We start from the raw sequence: 20,201 nt of genomic DNA on the forward strand, positions 1-20,201 counted from the left end.
GGTTGAGAGTCCGCCTGCCGGTGCAGGCGACACGGGTTCGCGCCCCGGTCCGGGAAGATCCCACATGCCGCGGAGCGGCTGGGCCTGTGAGCCATGGCCACTGAGCCTGCGCGTCCAGAGCCTGTGCTCCGCAATGGGAGAGGCCACAACAGCGAGAGGCCCGCGTACAGCAAAAAAAAAAAAAAAAAACCTAATGTCTCACATAATTTGAAAGTTCAAGAGTTGGACATCTGGGGCGTCCCTGGTGGCGCAGTGGTTAAGAATCCGCCTGCCAACGCAGGGGACAGGGGTTCGAGCCCTGGTCCGGAAGATCCCACATGCCTCGGAGCAACTTAGCCCGTGTGCACAACTACTGAGCCTGCACTCTAGAGCCCCCCAAGCCACAACTACTAAAGCCCGTGTGCCCCAACAAAGAGAAGCCACCACAATGAGAAGCCTGCTCGCTGCAACTAGAGAAATCCTGTGCGCAGCAACGAAGACCCAACACAGCCAAAAACACAGCAAATAAATTAATTTATTTTAAAAAATAAAAAAAGAAATGTCCAAATCTGGCTGCCACCTATAATAGATAGGGCTTCAGGGCTAAACTCCTAGTCCCTAGTCAGGGATCTGAACAGCCCCCTCACCCACCCCCAAGGTTGCCTTTTCCTATTGACGGAAAAGTGGCCCAGAGCCTGGGTGGGCGGGGGTGGGCGGCGGATGCACTGCGCATGCTCGGCCGCAGAGAACGACGGGGAAGGGGTGGGGCCTGCGCGACCGTTTCCCGTTGAAGTTCTTTTGAGAAACGTAGCGCGGCGACCGTCGGTGAGAGAAATTAGTAAGCCTCCTTAAGCGCTTGTAGTGTCGGTCTTTATTTCTGTGCTTTACCAGAGACGGGCGGCGAGTTTGGCCAGTCGGAGGAAGGATGAAATGTCTGGGAGGGCCGGGGTTCTAGGGACTCAGCCCTGCGTGCGGATGCCGCCATGTGGGGGCCGGGAATTCGGGGTCAGGCCCCTGGATAGTGTTTGTCGTCTCCTTTAACCTAGTCCGCAGAGAGTCGGGGCGTTTTGCCTCCCCTCCGACCCTCCCGCCAGCTTCCTGCGTTTCTCACCGCCTACTCTGCTCCTGCGCCGTAACTGCCTTCAGCCTTCGGTCTTTCTCCATGGCCTTCGTTTCTAAAACATTATTTTGATCCCACCTGTGGCTCTCCCTCGTTAAGCAGTGATTTTTTTTCAAACTGAAAAAAAAATCATGGAACTCCTTTTGCAAATAGAGTTGTACATGGGATCTTAAATAAAAGGTATTTTTAAATTATTATAAATGTTTGGCTCGTCATGAAATGGGACTTGAAATTTTGATTAGATGAAGGTACAGTCTTTGTCATTTTATGTTAGTATTTTGCTTTTGTGTACAAGATTGAATCGAAAGTATCTTGATTGCATGGACTAATGTTTACAAACGGTGACTTTTTTAACTTTCTCAGGTTGCAATCTCATCATACTTTTAAATTAGACTGACTGGAAAGTAGGTAAGTGGAGAATTTTCTCTTTAAGTGTTGAATCACTGATAACATCTGACGATAGCTTGTATTCCTCATCACAAATATATAAGACAAGAAGCCCCTGAAATTTATAACAAGAACTACATTTAGTCCTAACACTTTGCACATTTAACTCTTAGGTTGAGGCAAGAGTATTAGTTAAAGGAGTAGATGCCCTTGCTAAAACAGTAAATTCACTTCTAGGATTTTCTGTGAGTGGACATATACAGTTCAGAACCCAAAAAGTGTAAGTTCAAAGCTGTAAACTTCCTCATCAATGACACAGCTACAAGGCATTGAATTATATTCACCCTGATGGCAGGAAAAGCTATTTTCTGAAGATCTCTGTTAATCTAGCACAAATTAATGCTTTGAAGGTCACCAAAATACTTCACATTTGGTATGTAACACAGTTAAGTGTATCTCATAATTTTATTAGTTTTTTTAAAGTAAATTTTTAATTAAAGAAATATGAAGTGTTTGCTGAACCCCAAAAGCTACTGATGTACAAGACTTAAGTTCAAGGTTTTGGGTATTTAAGGACTTTCCGGATATGAACCACATCTGCTTTTCCAACTTCATTTCCTTCCACTAGCACTCTTGCATTTTATCTTCATCAATAACTCCACTTCTTATAGTTCCCATATATTTGTGTTTTTCCACATACTGTCCCTATATCTGGAATATCCCCCGTGATTGCTTCATAGACACCTACTTGAAAACCTAGCTCAAATATAACCTTCTAAGACTTCTTTGACCATCTTCTCCTACCTCATTTCTGCTTTGTACCTCATGTATGCTTACATTGTGCTAGGCAGAGTGTTATGAGAGTCTGCACATGGTAATTATCTCTATAACCCCAGCACCTATGCACTTCATCAGTAGTGGCTCCCCATTGCCTACAGAACTAAAAATGGACATTTTAGTTTGGTTTGAGAAGCGTTTAGCCTTCTGCTCCAGTCTTCCTATCATTCCAGTAAAAGAGCTTGCAGAACTCAATGAATAAAACAAATCTTTGGAAAGTGTAATGCGTAAAGAAGTAGCTGTAATGCAAAGAAATAAGAGTATACCTGCTTCTGGACTCTTACATTACTCATTTTTGCTTGTGTCCATACCATACCATCTTAACTACTGTAGCTTTTTAGTAAGTCCTCAAATTTTTTTCTTTTTTGAGATTGTAGTGCCTATTCAAGGTTGTGTATACATTTTATGTACATTATGGTCATCTTGCAGGTTCAACAAAAACTGGGATTTTGATCTGTAGCTCAGTTTGTGGAAAACTGACTTAATATTGAGTCAATCGCTGTCTCTCTCCATTTATTTAGATCTTACTTTATTTCTCTCAGCATTGTTTTGTTTTCAGTCTAGAGATCTTGACGTATTTCTTTAGATTTATTCCAATATTTGATGTTTTATGACACTATAGAAAATAGTTATTTTAAATTTTTAAATTTCTAATTCTACTACAAAGAAATATAATTGATTTTTTTAATATTGACCTTGCTAAATTTACTTAATAATTTCAGTAGTTATTTGGAAATCCTTTGATTTTCTATGTACACAATACGTCATCTATAAGTAATGATGATTTTAATTTTTTTTTTTTTTTCTTGCGGTACACGGGCTTCTCACTGTTGTGGCCTCTCCCGTTGCGGAGCACAAGCTCTGGACGCGCAGGCTCAGCGGCCATGGCTCATGGGCCTAGCCACTCCGCGGCATGTGGGATCTTCCCGGACCAGGGCACGAACCCGTGTCCCCTGCATCGGCAGGCAGACTCTCAACCACTGTACCACCAGGGAAGCCCTCACTTTTATTTTTGAAGGATGTTTTTACTGACTATAGAATTTTAGATAGATTTTTTCCCCCCAGCATTTTAAAGTTATTCCATTGGCCTCTGGCCTTCATTGTTTCTGACAAGACAGCCTTCATTCTTATTTTTGTTACCCTGTATGTTAACGTCCTTTTTTTCTAGCTGCCTCTAAGATTTTCTTTTTATCTTTGGTTTTCACCAGTGTGACTATGATGTGCAGAGTTGTCTTTTCCTTATGTTTATCTTATTTTTATTCACAGAACTTCTTGAATTCGTGTGATTTGAAATTTTTGTTCATTTTCGGGAAATTGTCCAGCCAGTATTTCTTTAAATGTTGCTCCTGTTTGATTGCCTGTTTTCTCTTATTCTCAGGCTCAGTTTACATGTGTGTCAGACCATTTTGCTATTTCCCACATGTTGCTTACATTATTTGTATCCTTTTATGTATCAGTCTGACTACTTTCTACTAACCTGTCTTCTAGTTCACTAATTTGATATTAAATTCATCTGTTGAATTCTTAATTTCCCTATTTTACTTTCCAATTCTCAAATTCCCACGATTTTTAAAAAAATTGAATTCCAGGATTCTGCTGAACTTTTCCATCTTTTTCTGTATTTTCTTAAACACATCAAAGTTCTTGCCTACTAACATCAGTATGAGCCACACTGTGGGTCTGTTTCTGTTGTCTTTTTTCCCCTTGGTTTTTAGTTTTGTTTTGTTTGATTATTTATTTGGTTGTGCTGGGTCTTAGTTGTGGCAGGCGGGCTCCCTAGTTGGGGCATGCAAACTCTTGGTTGCAGTATGCGAACTCTTAGTTGTGACATGCATGTGTGATCTAGTTCCCTGACCAGGGATTGAATCCGGGCCCCCTGCATTAGGAGCACGGAGTCTTAACCACTGCGCCACCAGGGAAGTCCCTCCAGTTTTGTTTGTTGGGGGGTTGGGGGGAGTTTGCTCATACATTTTTATTCTGGACATTGTGGGTGAAAATTTTGAAAGACTCCTCCAGAGAGGACTGCAGTTCATTTAGGTGTGCAAATAGTACTAGCAGATTACATTGATCTTGTTGAGGGATTCTGTTAGGCATTAATTAGGGCTGATCTATTTAGGTTTGCCCTTTCTTCTAGGAAGTAGTCTTTTCTCCTGGGTTGTGGCCCTTACTCTTAGGGCTTGGCCTCCTGGAGTCTCAACTGAAAGTCCACATCTTTACCAAGTCCCCTCTTCCTTATCTGGGCTTAAATTTCAACTGTTCTTAGCTTTGCAAAGCTACTGTAATCTCTTTTAGCCTCCCAACTGCTGTTTTCTGCTAGGTTTTTTGGAGTCTTGCTCTGTAGATGTGCAGTTTAAGGGTTAGCTAATAAGTGGAGATGGGGAATATTTGTGTGCAAATTTGGGGGCTTATTTCTCTGAGGTTCTTTCCTCCCAGATTGTGCCTCTTGAGTTTCAGCTACTTAGGCACCCAGAACTCCTATCTCCGTAGCTCACTATGCTGCTATTCTCTGCTTGGGCATTTTCCTTTATCCTGGAAGGTGCCCTCAGAGGTAAAGCCTGTTAATTTTTTTTTTTTTTTTGCGGTAAGCGGGCCTCTCACTGTTGCGGCCTCTTCCGTTGCGGAGCACAGGCTCCGGACGCCAGGCCCAGCGGCCATGGCTCACGGGCCCAGCCGCTCCGCGGCATGTGGGATCCTGCTGGACCAGGGCACGAACCCGCGTCCCCTGCATCGGCAGGCGGACCCCCAACCACTGCGCCACCAGGGAAGCCCAAGCCTGTTAATTTTATAATTGTTTCCAGTGGAAGAATTTAGCATACTAAAAGCTATTCTGTTATACCTAGATTTATCTTATCTAGGCATATCTTATTTTTAATTCTTGCCAATTTGATAAAATCTAGAGCTGAGTTGGTTTAGAAGCTGAGTAGAATTTGAATAGGCAGAAATGACTTTGCAAGTAGAACAGTAAGAGCACAAGTGTAGTGGGGAGGGAAATTCTCTCTTTCTTAGATTGACAATTAATTAATCTTTCATCCACAGGTTTATGTATGCAATACTGTACTAATTTTCCAGGAGGAAAGTGTATACATTCCGTCTGGAGGTCTGTCTGTGTGTCTAGAAGTAACTGCTAATAGCTTGCCATTTCTTTGCAGTCTCAAGGGTTTTTGTTTGTTTTATTGAAGTATAGTTGATTTAAAATATTGTGTTAGTTTCAGGTGTACAGCAGAGTGATTCACTTATATATATATTTCTTCAGATTATTTTCCATTATAGGTTATTACAACATATTGAATATATATATATATTTACTGTGCTATACAGTAAATCCTTGTTGCTTAGCTATTTTATGTATAGAGGTTTGTATTACTTAATCCCATACTCCTAATTTATCCCTCCCCCTTCCCTTTCCTTTTGGTAACTGTAAGTTTGTTTTCTGTGTCTGTTTGTTTCTATTTTGTGTATAGACTTATTTGTATTATTTTTTAGATTCCACATATAAGTGATATCATACAATATTTGTCTTTGAGTGACTTACTTCACTTAGTATGATATTCTCTGGGTCCATCCTTGTTGCTGCAAATGGCAATGTTTCATTCTCTTTTATGGCTTAATAATATTCCATTGTATATATATACCAATCTTCTTAACCCAGCCATCTGTTAATGGGCACTTGGGTTGTTTCTATATCTTGGCTATTGTAAATAGTGCTGCTATGAACATTGGGGTGCATGTATGTTTTTGAATCAGAGTTTTCATCTTTTCCTGATATATGCCTGGAAGTGGAATTGCTGGATCACATGGTAGCTCTATTTTTAGCGTTTTTTTAAAATTTATTTATTTATTTATTTAATTTATCTTTCACTGTGTTGGGTCTTTGTTGCTGTGCGCCGGCTTTCTCTAGTGGCAGCAAGCGGGGGCTACTTTTCGTTGAGTGCGCAGGCTTCTCGTTGTGGTGGCTCCTCTTGTTGAGGAGCACAGGCTCTAGGCGCGCGAGCTTCAGTAGTTGTGGCTCACAGGTTCAGTAGTTGTGGTTCGTGGGCTCTACGAGTGCAGACTCAGTAGTTGTGGTGCATGGGCTTAATTGCTCCGTGGCATGTGGGATCTTCCCGGACCATGCCTCAAACCTGTGTCCCCTGCATTGGCAAGCGGATTCTTAACCACTGCACCACCAGGGAAGCCCTATTTTTAGTTTTTTAAGGAACTTCCATACTGTTCTCCATAGTGCCTGCACCAATTTACATTCCCACTAAAGTGTAGGAGAGTTCCCTTTTCTCCACACCCTGTCCTGCATTTATTATTTGTAGACTTTTTGATGATAGCCATTCTGACTGGTGTGAGGTTATACCTTATTGTAGTTTTGATTTGCATTTCTCTAATAACGTTGAGCATCTTTTCATATGCCTGTTGGCTATCTGTATGTCTTCTTTGGAGAAATGTCTATTTAGGTCTTCTGCCCATTCTTTGATTGGGTTGTTTGGGGTTTTTGATATTGAGTTGTATGACCTGATTTTATATGTTGTAAGTTAGGGCCTTGTCGGTCACATCATTTGCAAATATTTTCTCCCATTCTGTAGGTTGTCTTTGTTTTGTTGATTGTTTCCTCTGCTGTGCCAAAGCTTTTGATGAGGTCCCGTTTATTTTTGCTTTTATTTGTTTTGCCTTGGGAGACTGATCTAAGAAAATACTGTTACGATTTATGTCAGAAAATGTTTTGCCTTTGTTCCTTTCTAGGAGTTTTATGGCATCTTATATTTAGGTCTTTAAACCATTTTGAGTTTATTTTTGTATGTGGTGTGAGGGAGTGTTCTAATTTCATTGATTTACGTGTAACTGTCCAGCTTTCCCAACACCAGTTGCTGAAAAGACTGTCTTTTCTCCATTGTATTTTCTTGCCTCCTTCGTCATAAATTAATTGACCATAGGTGTGTGGGTTTATTTCTGGGCTCTCTATTATGTTCCGTTGATCTGTATGTCTGTTTTTGTGCCAATACCATGCTGTTTTGATAACTATAGATTTGTAGTATAGTCTGAAATCTGGAAGCATTTATGCCTCTGGCTTTGTTCTTTGTCTTTTATGGTTCCCTATAAATTTTAGGATTATTTGTTCTACTTCTGTGAAAAGTGTCATGGGTGTTTTGATAGGGATTACATTAAATCTGTAGATTGCTTTAGGTTGTATGGCCATTTTAACAATATTAATTCTTCCAATCTAAGAGTATGGGATATCTTTCCATTTCTTTGAATCATGTTCAGTTTCTTTTATCAATGTTATGTCGTTTTCAGTGTATTGGTCTTTTATTTCCTAGTATAAATTTATTCCTTAAGGTTTTATGGGAGTTTCTAACATGATTTTGAATGAGATTTTTTTTTTTTAACTTTCTCTTTCTGATAATCATGTTTTCCTTTAAAAACATGTGAATTTTGTTTTCTGCTCCATGATATATCCCTCTTTGGTTTAAATTAAAATGTTTTAAATTACTTATTACCAAGTAGTACTAACTAGCAGAAAGATATTTATCCTATGACGGCTAATAGTCTCCAACATATATAGTTTAGCCCCAGTTGGGGCAGATGGGTGCGACTATGGTAAAAAGAGGTCTCTAGGATTTATTTTACCCCTTTGTTCATTGTATTGAAAAAGGAAGTAATGAATTTGTTATTCGTATATGTCTTTTGCTCTTTTTGGTTTTTTAGTAGCTAAAGAAATGTTATATACCATTTTCCTCTACCTCAGAAGTATATATATATTTTTTAATATTTAACTGCTCTGCCTTTTTTTATACTTTATTTATTTATTTATTTATTTATTTGGCTGTGCCAAGTGTTAGTTGCAGCACGCAGGATCTTCATTGCCGGGTGCAGGATCTTCATTGTGTGGCCTGCGGGATCTTTTAGTTGTGGCACTTGGGATGTTTAGTTGCAGCATGCGAACTCTTAGTTGCAGCATGTGAACTCTTAGTTGTGGCATGTGGGATCTAGTTCCCTGACCAGGGATCCAGCCCAGCCCCTTGCATTGGGAGTGCAGTCTTAGCCACTGGACCACCAGGGAAGTCCCAGAAATGTATTTTAGATTAATTACACTTTCAGGGTACTTTCTATTCTTTGCCTATGTGTTGACTGACATGTATGAAGGGATTCCTAGATGTTTTATTTTTAATTGATCTTTAGACTTAACATAGCATATTTACTTTCAGATGAAGGGAATATACAATCTAGTAGTTAATTTCCAGTGAGTTTTGCTTTGCTGGTTGTATGTAACACTCAGATGGGTTGAGCAGAGACTCTATGAGCTTTTATTGCACTTCACAGTTAGGCCTTATTTAATTTTCTGCCTTGGGATAGAAGTATCAACTACAAATTAGCACTTGCCGTTGGCACTTGCCAACTACCTCTACAAGGATTAAATCATGTGCTGCTGCAGCTGCTGACTTTCAACACCCCCTGAAAGGAGTTCAGGGTGGAGAGCAGAAATGAGGCACTCTGCGCTCTGGGAAAAACTGGCAGAACAGGTCTTCAGATAGTTAGATATTTTCAGGAGCCGATTTTATGAGCCCAATTCATGTTATCTCCTCATATCTAGAAAAGCACTAAAATCCTTCATGGTGATGACTGCTCCTCTGACCAGCAGAAATATACTCCCCCTTCAGCAAAGTCACATATATACTGACCTTCCCCGCTACCTCTTTGGAGCAGTTTCTCAGAGCTATCTGAAATGCTGTCTCCCTGTCCTCATTTTGCCCCAAATAAAACTTAACTCGCAACTCTTACGTTGTGCATTTTTTAAGTCTACAGGAGCTTTCAGTAAGAGCTGAGTTAAAGATCAGTGAGTTGAGTGGCGGAGTCCCAACCTCAAAAATAAAAGACAATTACAGAACTTCGGGGTTTTCAATGTACTAACTCAGAATAAAACCACAGACCTGGAGTTACTCCAGTAAGAACTTTATCTTAACCATATCTGTTTTACTTATCTCCTACCCTCCATAATCATTAGTTGTAAAGCCCTTTTTTTAAAAGAGTATCCTTTTCTCTTGGAGGTGATGTAAGAGGAATCCAGGAGACTTGTCCTCTGCAGCCAAGTTAGGATTGCAGGAAGGGAAAGAGTTCCAAAGGATTTAGAATTGGAGGTGGCAGCTACAAGAAAAATGGAAAATAGACTTCAGTTAAGGAAAAAGAAGAACACAAGGAACCAGTCTGTCCTTGAGAGAAGAGACCTTGGAGCTGAACAGTTGTTACCTGAAAACTGGGTTTGCCCCTTGGTGGGCGTCAAGCCAGTAGATGCAACCAAGCCAAAGATCTGGAGAAGGAAGGATTTATTTATTATTACTTGCAGCAAATAAGGAGAACACTGGGGATCTTTACCAAAACAGTATCTCCCCAACAGCAAAATTGGGGAAGTTTTAAGCTAAGGGTACATGCCTGTTCACGAAGGGACTTGAGCAGAGGAGAATTCAGCATAGAATTGGGGGAAAGGTCGACAGAGTCCAAGCTTTAGTTGAATGAAGTCTGGAGGCTCAGCATCATCTTTCCATCCTCCACCTGGGTGGGAGCCTTAGCTCTTGCAGAACTGAAAGATATATTGTTATTCCCTTGAGGAACCAGGACCCTTGCCCCAAGGCTGCACTGTTGTTTCTTGACTGCTCCTCCCTTGTTTCTGCATTCCCTCAAGATCATTAATTACTGAGACCTGTTCAAGGCCAAGCATTGAGGCCAGGCTTAGATCACAAAATGGCTTAGGCCAAAATGGGTTCTCTTATGTCAGGAAAGCCATTCCTGGTTCTCTTTCTCCAGGGACCCCCTGAGCTATCTGCTTACACAATCCAAGGCTCCTGTAGTTCCTCAAAAGTTATAAAATGGAATTCTTTTTTAAGCTTGAATGCACAGCAATCTTTTATATTGATTTTGGATTTTAGCTATTGTTTGGGGGGGTTTTTTGCAGGTTTTTTTTTTTGTTTGGCTGTATTGGGTCTTCATTGCGTGCAGGCTTTCTCTAGTTGAGGCGGGGTTTACTCTTCGTTGTGGTGCGTGGGCTTCTCATTGTGGTGGCTTCTCTTTGTTGCGGAGCACGGGCTCTAGGCACACACGTTTCGGTAGTTGTGGCACATGAGCTCAGTAGTTGTGGCGCACGGGCTTAGTTGCTCTGCAGCATGTGGTATCTTCCCAGACCAGGGCTCGAACCCGTGTCCCCTGCATTGGCAGGTGGATTCTTAACCACTGAGCCACCAGGGAAGTCCTTAGCTGTTGTTTAAAAAGAAAAAAAACAAAATTCAACCCAGTAAATCTGAAGATCTAACTGACCTCATTCATGAATCTGGCAGTATCCCATCTAGTAAATAGCAGGGCACTCAAGGAACTGTACAAGATGGAACGTTTTTATAGGCAGAAAGAGGGTAGGACAAGAAAGCTAAAAGAGCGGACTAGTTTAGACAGGGTCACCTTCCCTTAGGGGAAAGCAGGGGGTCTTGGGCAGATTACCTCACTAGTGCTGACCAGGAAATTAAACTGATTGGCTTAAAATTCCACTCGTTGGAGAGGCTGAAACTACAGTTCTGTTAGGAATTATCAATAAGTCTTGGCGGGGCTTAGCACAGTTAAGGCCAGCTTGGGCTTGTTGTTTCTTCTTAACACTATTTACCAAAAAGGAATCCGTTGATGGGGGGGGCATTAAGTATAATGGGGAAATAGCTTCAAGACATAATTAGAAGGTATATTTGATCTAATTTGGTGATTAGATGTGGGAGAAGAGGCATTTAGGACTGTCCCTAGATTTCTGGCTTGGGAAATTGAGTATATACCATAGTGTCATTTCCCAAGAAAGGGAACATATGTAAAGCAGGTTTATGTGGATAATATAAGAATATGATTTTAAATCTCCTGGACTTGAGGGACCTGTAGAACATACAAGTGGAGATATTTAATAGGCAATTGGGTATGTGGGCTAGAGCTCAGGTATGTAGGGGAAAAATAGCCTATAGATGATAGTTGAATCCCAGGTTGTGCCCATAGAGCAAGCAAGAAGAGTCCTGAGGAATTGTGCTTTGGAGGAACACAGATATTCAGAAGCAGGTGAAATAAATGTTTGAGAAAAAGACTGGCAAAGAGGTAGGAGGAGAGATAGGTCTTGGAGTCTTAAGAGTCAAGGAAGGAGAGGGACTTCCCTGGTGGTCCATTGGTCGCCTTCCAATGCACGAGACATGGGTTGGATCCCTGGTTGGGGAACTAAGATACCACGTGTTGCGGGGCAATTAAGCTCATGCACCACAAGTACTGAGCTTGTGCACCTCAAGGAGAGAGACCGCGTGCCACAAACTACAGAGCCCATGTGCTCTGGAGCCTGTGCGCCACAACAAAGAGCCCACACCGCAATGAAAGATCCTGCAGCCTCAACAAAGACCCCTGCATGCTGCAACTAAGACCCGACGCAGCCAAACAAATAAAGAAAATAAATAAAAGAAATCCTTCGCCTTTTAAAAAAAAAGAAAAGTCAAGGAAGGAGAGAATTTCAAAGATAAGTGAAGGAACAGTCAGAGGGAGGGCAGTAGCTTTAGAAATTTTTGAATGTATTTAAATGATTCTATGAGAGAAACCAATAAGGAGGGGAAGAGGCGACCTGAGGGAATAGAAATAGAGACTAGTTTCTATGCAAGAAAAAAGCATAAAGGTTTATCTACTGGAGAAGGCAGAAAGCAAAGCTATATTGGGGAGTAATGGATGAGGGAAGGAAGCTAGTGTTGTGAAAGAACATTTTGTGCTTCCAGAAAATTACTATATTTGAAGGGACTAATGTTTAAAAATCAGATTCTTGAGATTTCCCTGGTGGTGCAGTGGTTAAGAATCCACCTGCCAATGCAGGGGACACGGGTTCAAGCCCTGGTCCAGAAAGATACCACATGCTGCAGAGCCAACTAAGCCCGTGCGCCACAACTACAGAGCCTGCTCTCTAGAGCCCGTGGTCCACAACAAGAGAAGCCACCACAATGAGAAGCCCGCACACCACAACGAAGAGTAGCCCCCGCTCGCCGCAACTAGAGAGAAAGCCTGCGTGCAGCAGCAAAGACCCAACGCAGCCAAAATAAAATTAAAATCAGACTCTTTATCAGTTCATATTTTATTTTAGGAATCTGGATACTGTTCTCCAAGAAAAAACCCATTAGTTTGGAACTGGAGGATTTCTTTGCATCAGATAGTAAGATGAAAGAATCAACAACAGATGGTGAATGTGACAAGGCAGTGGCACCACAACTGAAGAGGCTAGATGAAATTAAGGCAGAACCTGACAATGCTCAGGTAAATATTTTACCTTATTTTCTATTTTCTAGAGTAGCATTTAATTATAAATTTTAGTTATGCAGGTGCTGGTTTATCAGTTGAAAATCTTAATTCCTTCCCCAAAGCAGTTGACCAAGTAACAACAGGGTGTGCAGTAAGTGCTGTAGTGAGCATATGCAAGAATATGAGAGAAGGTTGGACTGTTTGGAAGTGGGTTTTTGGGGGTTGATAAAAGGATTGCTTAGGGTATTATGGGCCTAACTGAGATTAACACATTTTTGTTTTCATTTTTCTTAACTTGAAACAATACAAATAATTACTTATATGTTTTTATGCTGCTGTCTCTATTAAGTAGTAGAATTATTTAGTACATTTTAAATTCTTAGAATTTTTCTTTATTATTTGTTTATCCAAATTAGTTTCATATTTATCCTTAAACTTCTTTAAACATGTCAAATGCTAAAGAACCTATAAAGGAAAAACTGAATCAAGCTGTGAGTGTTTTGTAAGTAGGGCCAAATTTCCTTAGAATGTTTATATATGAACCAGCTGAAATTTATAGTGAAATGAAAAGTAATTTCATTTTTAATTAATTTCTAGTATTCTGTTTAGAAATAGCTAAAGTAAATCAATACCAAGTAAGGATATGACTCCCATTGAGTTGGTGACAATGGGAATATTGTCCATCTAGGAAGTACTCGTTGCTCCTTCAGCCCGTGGACATTCAAAGACATAGATCAAGTTTAGGTAGATTGCCTGCTGCTCTGAAAAAAATCCTCCCCCCTCGTTAGACTCATTCAGCCTAACCTAACAATTTTTGTGTTTAAGGACTTTATGAAGACAATTAGCTATTGGTGATCAGAACAAGAAGGGAAAATAGGTATCATTGAGTATGTCTACTCTCTTTTTGTAGTAGCTAGTGAGGGACTGTGTTAACAAAACTTATAAAGTCATATCTAGGTACAGTAGGAAATATTGTAGTAATTGATGGGTGTTATCAGCCAAAGGTCACCAAAAGGGTAGTGCTTACTTATGTACCATGGTTCAATTCAATTATGCAATTCACTGAACAGACTTGAGCATAATATATCATTTTCTATTGATTGACTGGTCGTTTTCATTATTTTTCAACTCTTTTTTAGGAGTATTGTCAAGCCCAACAGCCCAAAACTCAGGAGAATGACCTGAAAATAAACACTACGTTTTCAGACAATGGTAATAGAATTACTTAAGTTAATCATATTTATTCTGACCAATGTGATAGCCAGTTTATTCTGCTTTTTTAGAATGCCTTTGAATAGTGCATTGATTGTTTTGGGTTTCAAGTCCAAGAGAAGTAACCTCTATGAGATAATGGAAGAATGCATGCTTAATTTTATGTAAATACTAATTTTTTTCCTTCCTGTTTTGTGTTTATAGCTTCTCCGATGACTACAGGCATTCAGCTTTCTCTGGCATCATCTGGCATGAATAAGATGCTTCCCTCAGTTTCAACCACAGCTATTCAGGTTTCCTGTTCTGGCTGTAAAAAAATTCTTCAAAAGGGGCAAACTGCTTATCAGAGGAAAGGGTCTACTCAGCTTTTCTGCTCCACACCATGCATCACTGAATACATTTCATCTCTCAATTCACCAGCTCTTCCGAAGAGAACTTGTTCAAACTGCTCAAAGTATATAATTTTAAATTATGGCCCCTTTTACTTCCCTACATAGATCTTGATCAGAATCTTGGTTGTAATTTTCTGCGTGGTTTTTTTTTTTTTTTCTGAAGAAGTAATCACCTTGGTTTAGGTAAAAGAAGCTACTTCTGCTTTTAGTTCCTCTAATAGATTCTTCAGAAATAGTTTTTTTTATCAAGCGATTTCCAGAAATTAAAATGATAGGAGCTGTGTTTCTCTTCACCTTTAAATAATGACTTCTGAAACTTATTTTCCTATTCTTTTCATTTGAAATTCTCTGTAAGTGGGGTTATTGCGTGCCCTTTATATTTTATCATTTAACTGTATAGTGAGCAACCTACTAAAAATTTAATCATATAACAGTTATTTTTTTGACCTTCCAAGGTGTAAAGTTATTTAATGTTTCTCTTGTAATGGCAAGTGAAGTAGTGTAATTGTTCTGAAAATTGAATAGCCTTAGGTAAACATAGATGTATGTATGTAATCTTTTTACGTTTTCTGTGAACTATTATTGGGGTCTTTTTTGCTAATGTTTTTACATATGTAAAGCAATTTAGATGAGAAGAAGGGAGGTAGTAGTGATTTCATAATGTCCAGAACTTTGAACACTACACTAAGATGTCTAAAGGATCAGTGCTTTGAGAGTCCCATAGTATTATAATTCTGGTTTGTTAGCACTCATTAAATGCTAGTGTTAAGTTTAAATGTCTTTGTTTCAGAACAAGAAAACGCATAGGCTACCAATTTTGCCAGTAAATATAAATTCCTTTCAGATAATATCTTGTTTTGGAATCAGATTGCCACAATTTGAATCTTGCTTCCTCAATTTACATTTTGCTACTCTATGTGATCCCTGAGCAGCTATACAGCATCATCATTTGGGAGCTTGTTAAAAATGCAGAATCTCAGGTGTCACCCAGGCCTATTGAATCAGAACTACATTTATCCCCAAATGATTCATATACGTGCTAAAGTTCGAAAAGCATTGAGAACTTCTTTTTTAGTATTCCCATCTATTTTGTTAAATGTACGTAAGAATTTTGATCATTAAATAATATATTTAAGTGATCAGAATAATATTTGCATGTAATAAGAACCCAGTAAATGTTGGCTGTCACTATTATTCTCTTAACAAACTCACATACCCTTTATACTGGTTGCTTCAGCTCCTCATTTGGCTGCTGCTTCAGGAGTTAACCTTTGCTTCAACTCTTCCTCCCCAGAACTCTACTTACCTTTCTTTTGTGCTTTGTAAACCCTTTAACACTATACTTTGTCCTTTTTCTTTTTTGCTGTGCGCTGTATGGCACTCTCTTCAGCATGCTTTCTTTCTCTGCAGAGCCATAAAACTGGAAGGGACCTTAGAGATCATCCAGTCCAAATATTTTCTTTTGGTTTTGAGGAAACTGAGGCTCTGAGAAGTTAAAGTATCATGTTGCTGTGTTTGGCGTTTACCCATTATACATCTTCAGCGGAGCTCCCAGACAGATGACAGATTGAAAAGGCTGAAGCAGGAAAGATTTAGTGTGTAAGTTGTTCTCTAAGGCAAAGAAATCCAATATGAACAAAACATGAAATAAGTTTTACTTCCTTTGGAATAAAAATGTTTTGATAGAAAATACTATTTTATAAGTTGGTGGAAATGTGGTACAGTGATGCGTAGGCTGCGAGAGGCTGTCCATTGTTCAGAGTAACCTTTACTGTTTTCAGAACTTTTTACTGTACATTCATTAGCCTCTTGTATTAGTTATGTAGTTCTCAAGATTTTAGCTAATTATCAGTTGAGGTTTTTGACGAGGTTTTTTTTTAATAGCAGTGATTTTAAATCTGTTCTGAGTCGCTATAGGTTTTTTTTTAAATTGAAGTATAGTTGATTTACAATGTTGTGTTAGAGTCAATGTAGTTTTTATTATGTTTCATGAACCAAATGAAAGATAACTTTGAAAATGACATTTTAAGTCATGTTAGAAAGATAAGACTGTTCTTTTGAGAGCTATGTATTTAAGTGTATTTCTGTATTTCTGTATCCCAATGGAAGCTAACCAGAGGTCCTGAAAGAAATTAGTGGAGTTTAAAATAGGCCTATGCACTAATGATGTAACACTTATTTGTAGGAAAGTTGTTCAGACCTATGCTCAGCCTTTGGTTAAGCTAATTTTAGGCACTTTTAACAAAATTCATTTCTGATTTTTTTTTTCTTTAAATAAGGCCTTAGTAGATTAGAAGCTAGCAATCTAATATGCTAATAGCAGTAAAAGCCAATAAGCATTTTCAGACTTCAGTGCTTCTGCCAGTGCTGTTTCTTCTGCCTTCCTTCCCATCTGGCTAATTTCTTACTATCTTAAAGGTCTGCCTCAAATATCTGTACCCTTTGTCTATTCCCATACCATTACTTCCTCTTATTCCCCCCAGCCACCCAGATAATTGTTCCATGGTCTGTGTTTCCATAGTGTTCATAACTCCCAAAACATTGATTGTAAAATTAATGTTATTAAAGAATTGATAATGCTACAGTTAGACTATGAACCTCTTGACATTAGGGACCAGATTATACTCATTTTTATGTCCCCAAGGCCTAAACACTGCTTGGCACACAGTGAATCCTAGAAAAAAAATTGTCACAACTCAGATACTGCATGTAGAGCTACATCTTAAGCCAGTAAAATGACTGGTGTTGTGATAATGAAAATTAACCTGTAATTTTGGTGCTGTTTAAGGAGGCAGAAAGATTATAGTACAGATAGTCCCTAACTTACAATTGTTCTACATAATGATTTTTCGACTTTACAGCGGTGCTAAAGCGATACACATTCAGTAGAAACCTACTTCGAATTTTGAATTTTGTTCTTTTGCTGGGCTAGTGCGATAGTATGCAGTATGATATTCTCATGATGCCGGGCAGCAGCAGTGAGCCCCACCTCCCAGTCAGCCATGTGATCACAAGGGTAAACAACCCATACACTTAAAGTCATTCTGTACAACCATTCTGTTTTTCATGTTCAGTACCATATTCAATAAACCACATGATATGTTCATCACTTTATTATAAAATAGGCTTTGTGCTAGATGATTTTACCCAAGTGTAAGCTAAGGTAAGTGTTCTGAGCACCTTTAAGGTAGACTAGGCTAAGCTATGGTGTTCTGTAGGTTAGGTGTATTAAATGCATCTTTGACTTATGATATTTTCAATTTAAGATGGGTTTATCTGGACATAACCCCAATGTAGGTCAAGGAAGATTTGTACACTAAAAATTTGTAAATATTGAGGTTTAAAATAGTGTTGATTTCAGGAGTATTTCATCTGGAAAACTATTATCCTGAAAGATTGATATTCTGAGGGATCTAGGTAGCCAGATATCTTGGTATTTCCTGTAGTAGCAGTTCTCACATTTTCTGGTTTCTGGACCCCTTTACAATCTTAAAAATTTTTGAAGACCCGAAGAGCTTTAGTTTATGTAGTTTACATCTACCTATACATATATTGTGTTAGAAATTAAAACTGAGGAATTTTTAACTATTAACTCATTTAAAAGTAATAAACTCTGCATGTTGACCTAATTTATTTTTTTGAATAATAGCGTTTTTTAAAATTTAGGAGAAATTTTAAGAAAAATTTAGTGAGCACTGTTTTATTAGTTTTGCAAACTGCTTTACTGTCTGGCTGGGTTCTCATATCTGCTTCTGCATTCACTTGGTTATAAAATGTTGTTTTGGTTGAAGTCTGAAGAAAAGCTGACCTTACAAATAAGTATTTGGAAAAGGGAGGAGTGTTTTAATAGCATTTCATATAATTGTGGAAGTTCTTTGATACTACAATTTTCTTAAAGGGTACTACAGTTTCTTAACGGTTAGTTACAATGTGGAATCTGAAGCCATATCAATGAATTTTTTGTACTGTCACGTTAAAATTTATTGGTCTAGGGCTTCCCTGGTGGCGCAGTGTTTGAGAGTCCACCTGCTGATGCAGGGGACACGGGTTTGTGCCCCGGTCTGGGAAGATCCCACATGCCACGGAGCGGCTAGGCCCGTGAGCCATGGCCGCTGAGCCTGCGCGTCCAGAGGCTGTGCTCCGCAACGGGAGAGGCCACAAAAGTGAGAGGCCCGTGTACCGCAAAAAAAAAAAAAAATGTATTGGTCTATTTGTACTTCGAATTGTTCTTCTACCCACAACTGATTTTTGCTTCATGCTATCATCATTTGGAAAATATTGATTCCCTGAGGTATGCAGATCTAAATGTTGTCGTGTTTCATTATGCAATATTTTAAAAATCACATTTTAAAAAAAATCACTAATCTCACTAAGAAAGTCTACATATTAGGAAGCTATCAAGCTGGAGGTTTTCCAAAATTCTAATTTTCAGTGAAAGCACATATTTTATCATTGGCAATAACTACTGCCAGTTGTTTTCTTGAGGTAACAGTCTTACTTTATTCATTTTTGAGAAAATATCTGCCAGATACCTACTTCTGGTTAATAGTTTCCCTGATAGTCATTCTTTGAAATAAATAGGTATTCCATGAAAAAAGTAGCTAACTCAGTTATTTGTTTGTTTGTTTGTTTGTTTATGGCTGCGTTGGGTCTTTGTTGCTGCGCGTGGGCTTTCTCTAGTTGTGGCGAGCAGGGTCTACTCGGGGGCTTCTCTTTGCTGTGGCTTCTCTTGTTGCGGAGCATGGGCTTTAGGCACTTGGGCTTCAGTAGCTGTGGCATGTGGGTTCTAGAACACAGGCTCAGTAGTTGTGGCGCACAGACTTAGTTGCTCCGCGGCATGTGTGATCTTCCCGGACCAGGGCTCGAACCCATGTCCCCTACTTTGGCAGTCAGATTCTTAACCACTATGCCACCAGGGAGGTCCCCTAACTCAGGTTTTAACTCTTAACATTCCTACATGAGATTTTCCTTGAAACAACCATCATACTTTGGTGTGCAGGAGAAATAATTTATGCCTACGTCCCATTTCATCTCACAGAATATTAAAAAGATGTACTGAAGGATTGAGTTTTAATAAAGTAAATAACTTACAACAAATTCATGGTTGTGAATAGTGCGAATACTGGTACCTTTTGGCGTCACTGCCTTGATTTATGCTAAATAAGGCTCTGGCAGTTTTACCCACCATCGCTTCTTTTCTTCCTCCCAATTTATTGAGGTGAAATTCATATAACAAAAACCATTTCAGTACCTTTTAGTACATTCACAGTATTGTACAACTACCACCTCTACCTAGTTCCAAAACATTTCTATCATCCCAAAGTAAAATGCCTTATCTGTTAAGGAGTTTCTCCCCATTCCCCTATCTTCACTCCCCTCAACCCCTGGCAACCACCAGTCTGCATTCTATCTATGAATTTATCTATTATGAATATTTTATATAAACGGAATCACAACTTGTGACCTTTTATGTCTGGCTTCTTTCCCTTAGCATAGTGTTTTCAAGATTCATTCATGTTGTGGCATGTGTATCAGTACTTCATTCTTTTTTTTTATAGCCGAATAATATACCACAATTTGTTTATTCATTCATTTGTTGATGAACATTTAGGCTGTTGCTGTCTGTTGTAACTGTTAGGAACCCTTGTGTATATGTACTTTTTTGAGTACTTTTTTTCAGTTCTTTGGCGTATATACCTAGGAGTGGAATTGCAGGGGCCCACGTTGCTTTTGCACCATCCGTTCAAATGTCAACACAGTGAAAAAGGCAAATAACATGTTAATATTATGAAAATAGTTTTGATCCTGTGGACCTCCTGAAAGTATCTGGAGAATCCCCAGGAATTTGTAGATCAAACTTCTAAATCCTCTGTCTTGTAGATTCCAAAGTTTGTCGGGTATGAATATGTGATTTCTCATCATCACTCTATAATCACTAGCACCAACTAATACAGGCAAGGTAATCCTCAAACTGTACTATCAGATGTGTTTATAATCCTTAACGTTAT

The 20,201-nt window shown here is 39.2% G+C and overlaps 1 protein-coding gene across 9 annotated transcripts in view; it reads left to right on the forward strand.

The window, feature by feature from the left end:
- Positions 1–743: 743 nt before the first annotated feature.
- ZMYM1 (zinc finger MYM-type containing 1) overlaps positions 744–20,201 on the forward strand; it is a 34,745-nt gene continuing 15,287 nt past the window's right edge. For 5 of the 9 annotated variants that reach the window (XM_024741531.1, XM_024741463.1, XM_024741504.1 and 2 more), the window contains exons 1-5: positions 744–817; positions 1,463–1,507; positions 12,435–12,604; positions 13,729–13,801; positions 14,006–14,255. In XM_024741531.1, the coding sequence (XP_024597299.1) occupies positions 12,509–12,604; positions 13,729–13,801; positions 14,006–14,255 (419 nt within the window). In that variant the 5' untranslated portion in view covers positions 744–817; positions 1,463–1,507; positions 12,435–12,508. Of the gene's footprint in view, positions 818–1,462; positions 1,508–12,417; positions 12,605–13,728; positions 13,802–14,005; positions 14,256–20,201 lie in introns of all 9 variants that reach the window. The other 4 variants (XM_024741472.1, XM_024741481.1, XM_024741489.1 and 1 more) reach the window with 4 other exon arrangements.

The sequence above is a fragment of the Neophocaena asiaeorientalis genome, unplaced genomic scaffold (genome assembly GCF_003031525.2).
Source record: "Neophocaena asiaeorientalis asiaeorientalis breed wild unplaced genomic scaffold, Neophocaena_asiaeorientalis_V1.1 scaffold804, whole genome shotgun sequence".
Classification (NCBI taxonomy): Eukaryota; Metazoa; Chordata; class Mammalia; order Artiodactyla; family Phocoenidae; genus Neophocaena; species Neophocaena asiaeorientalis.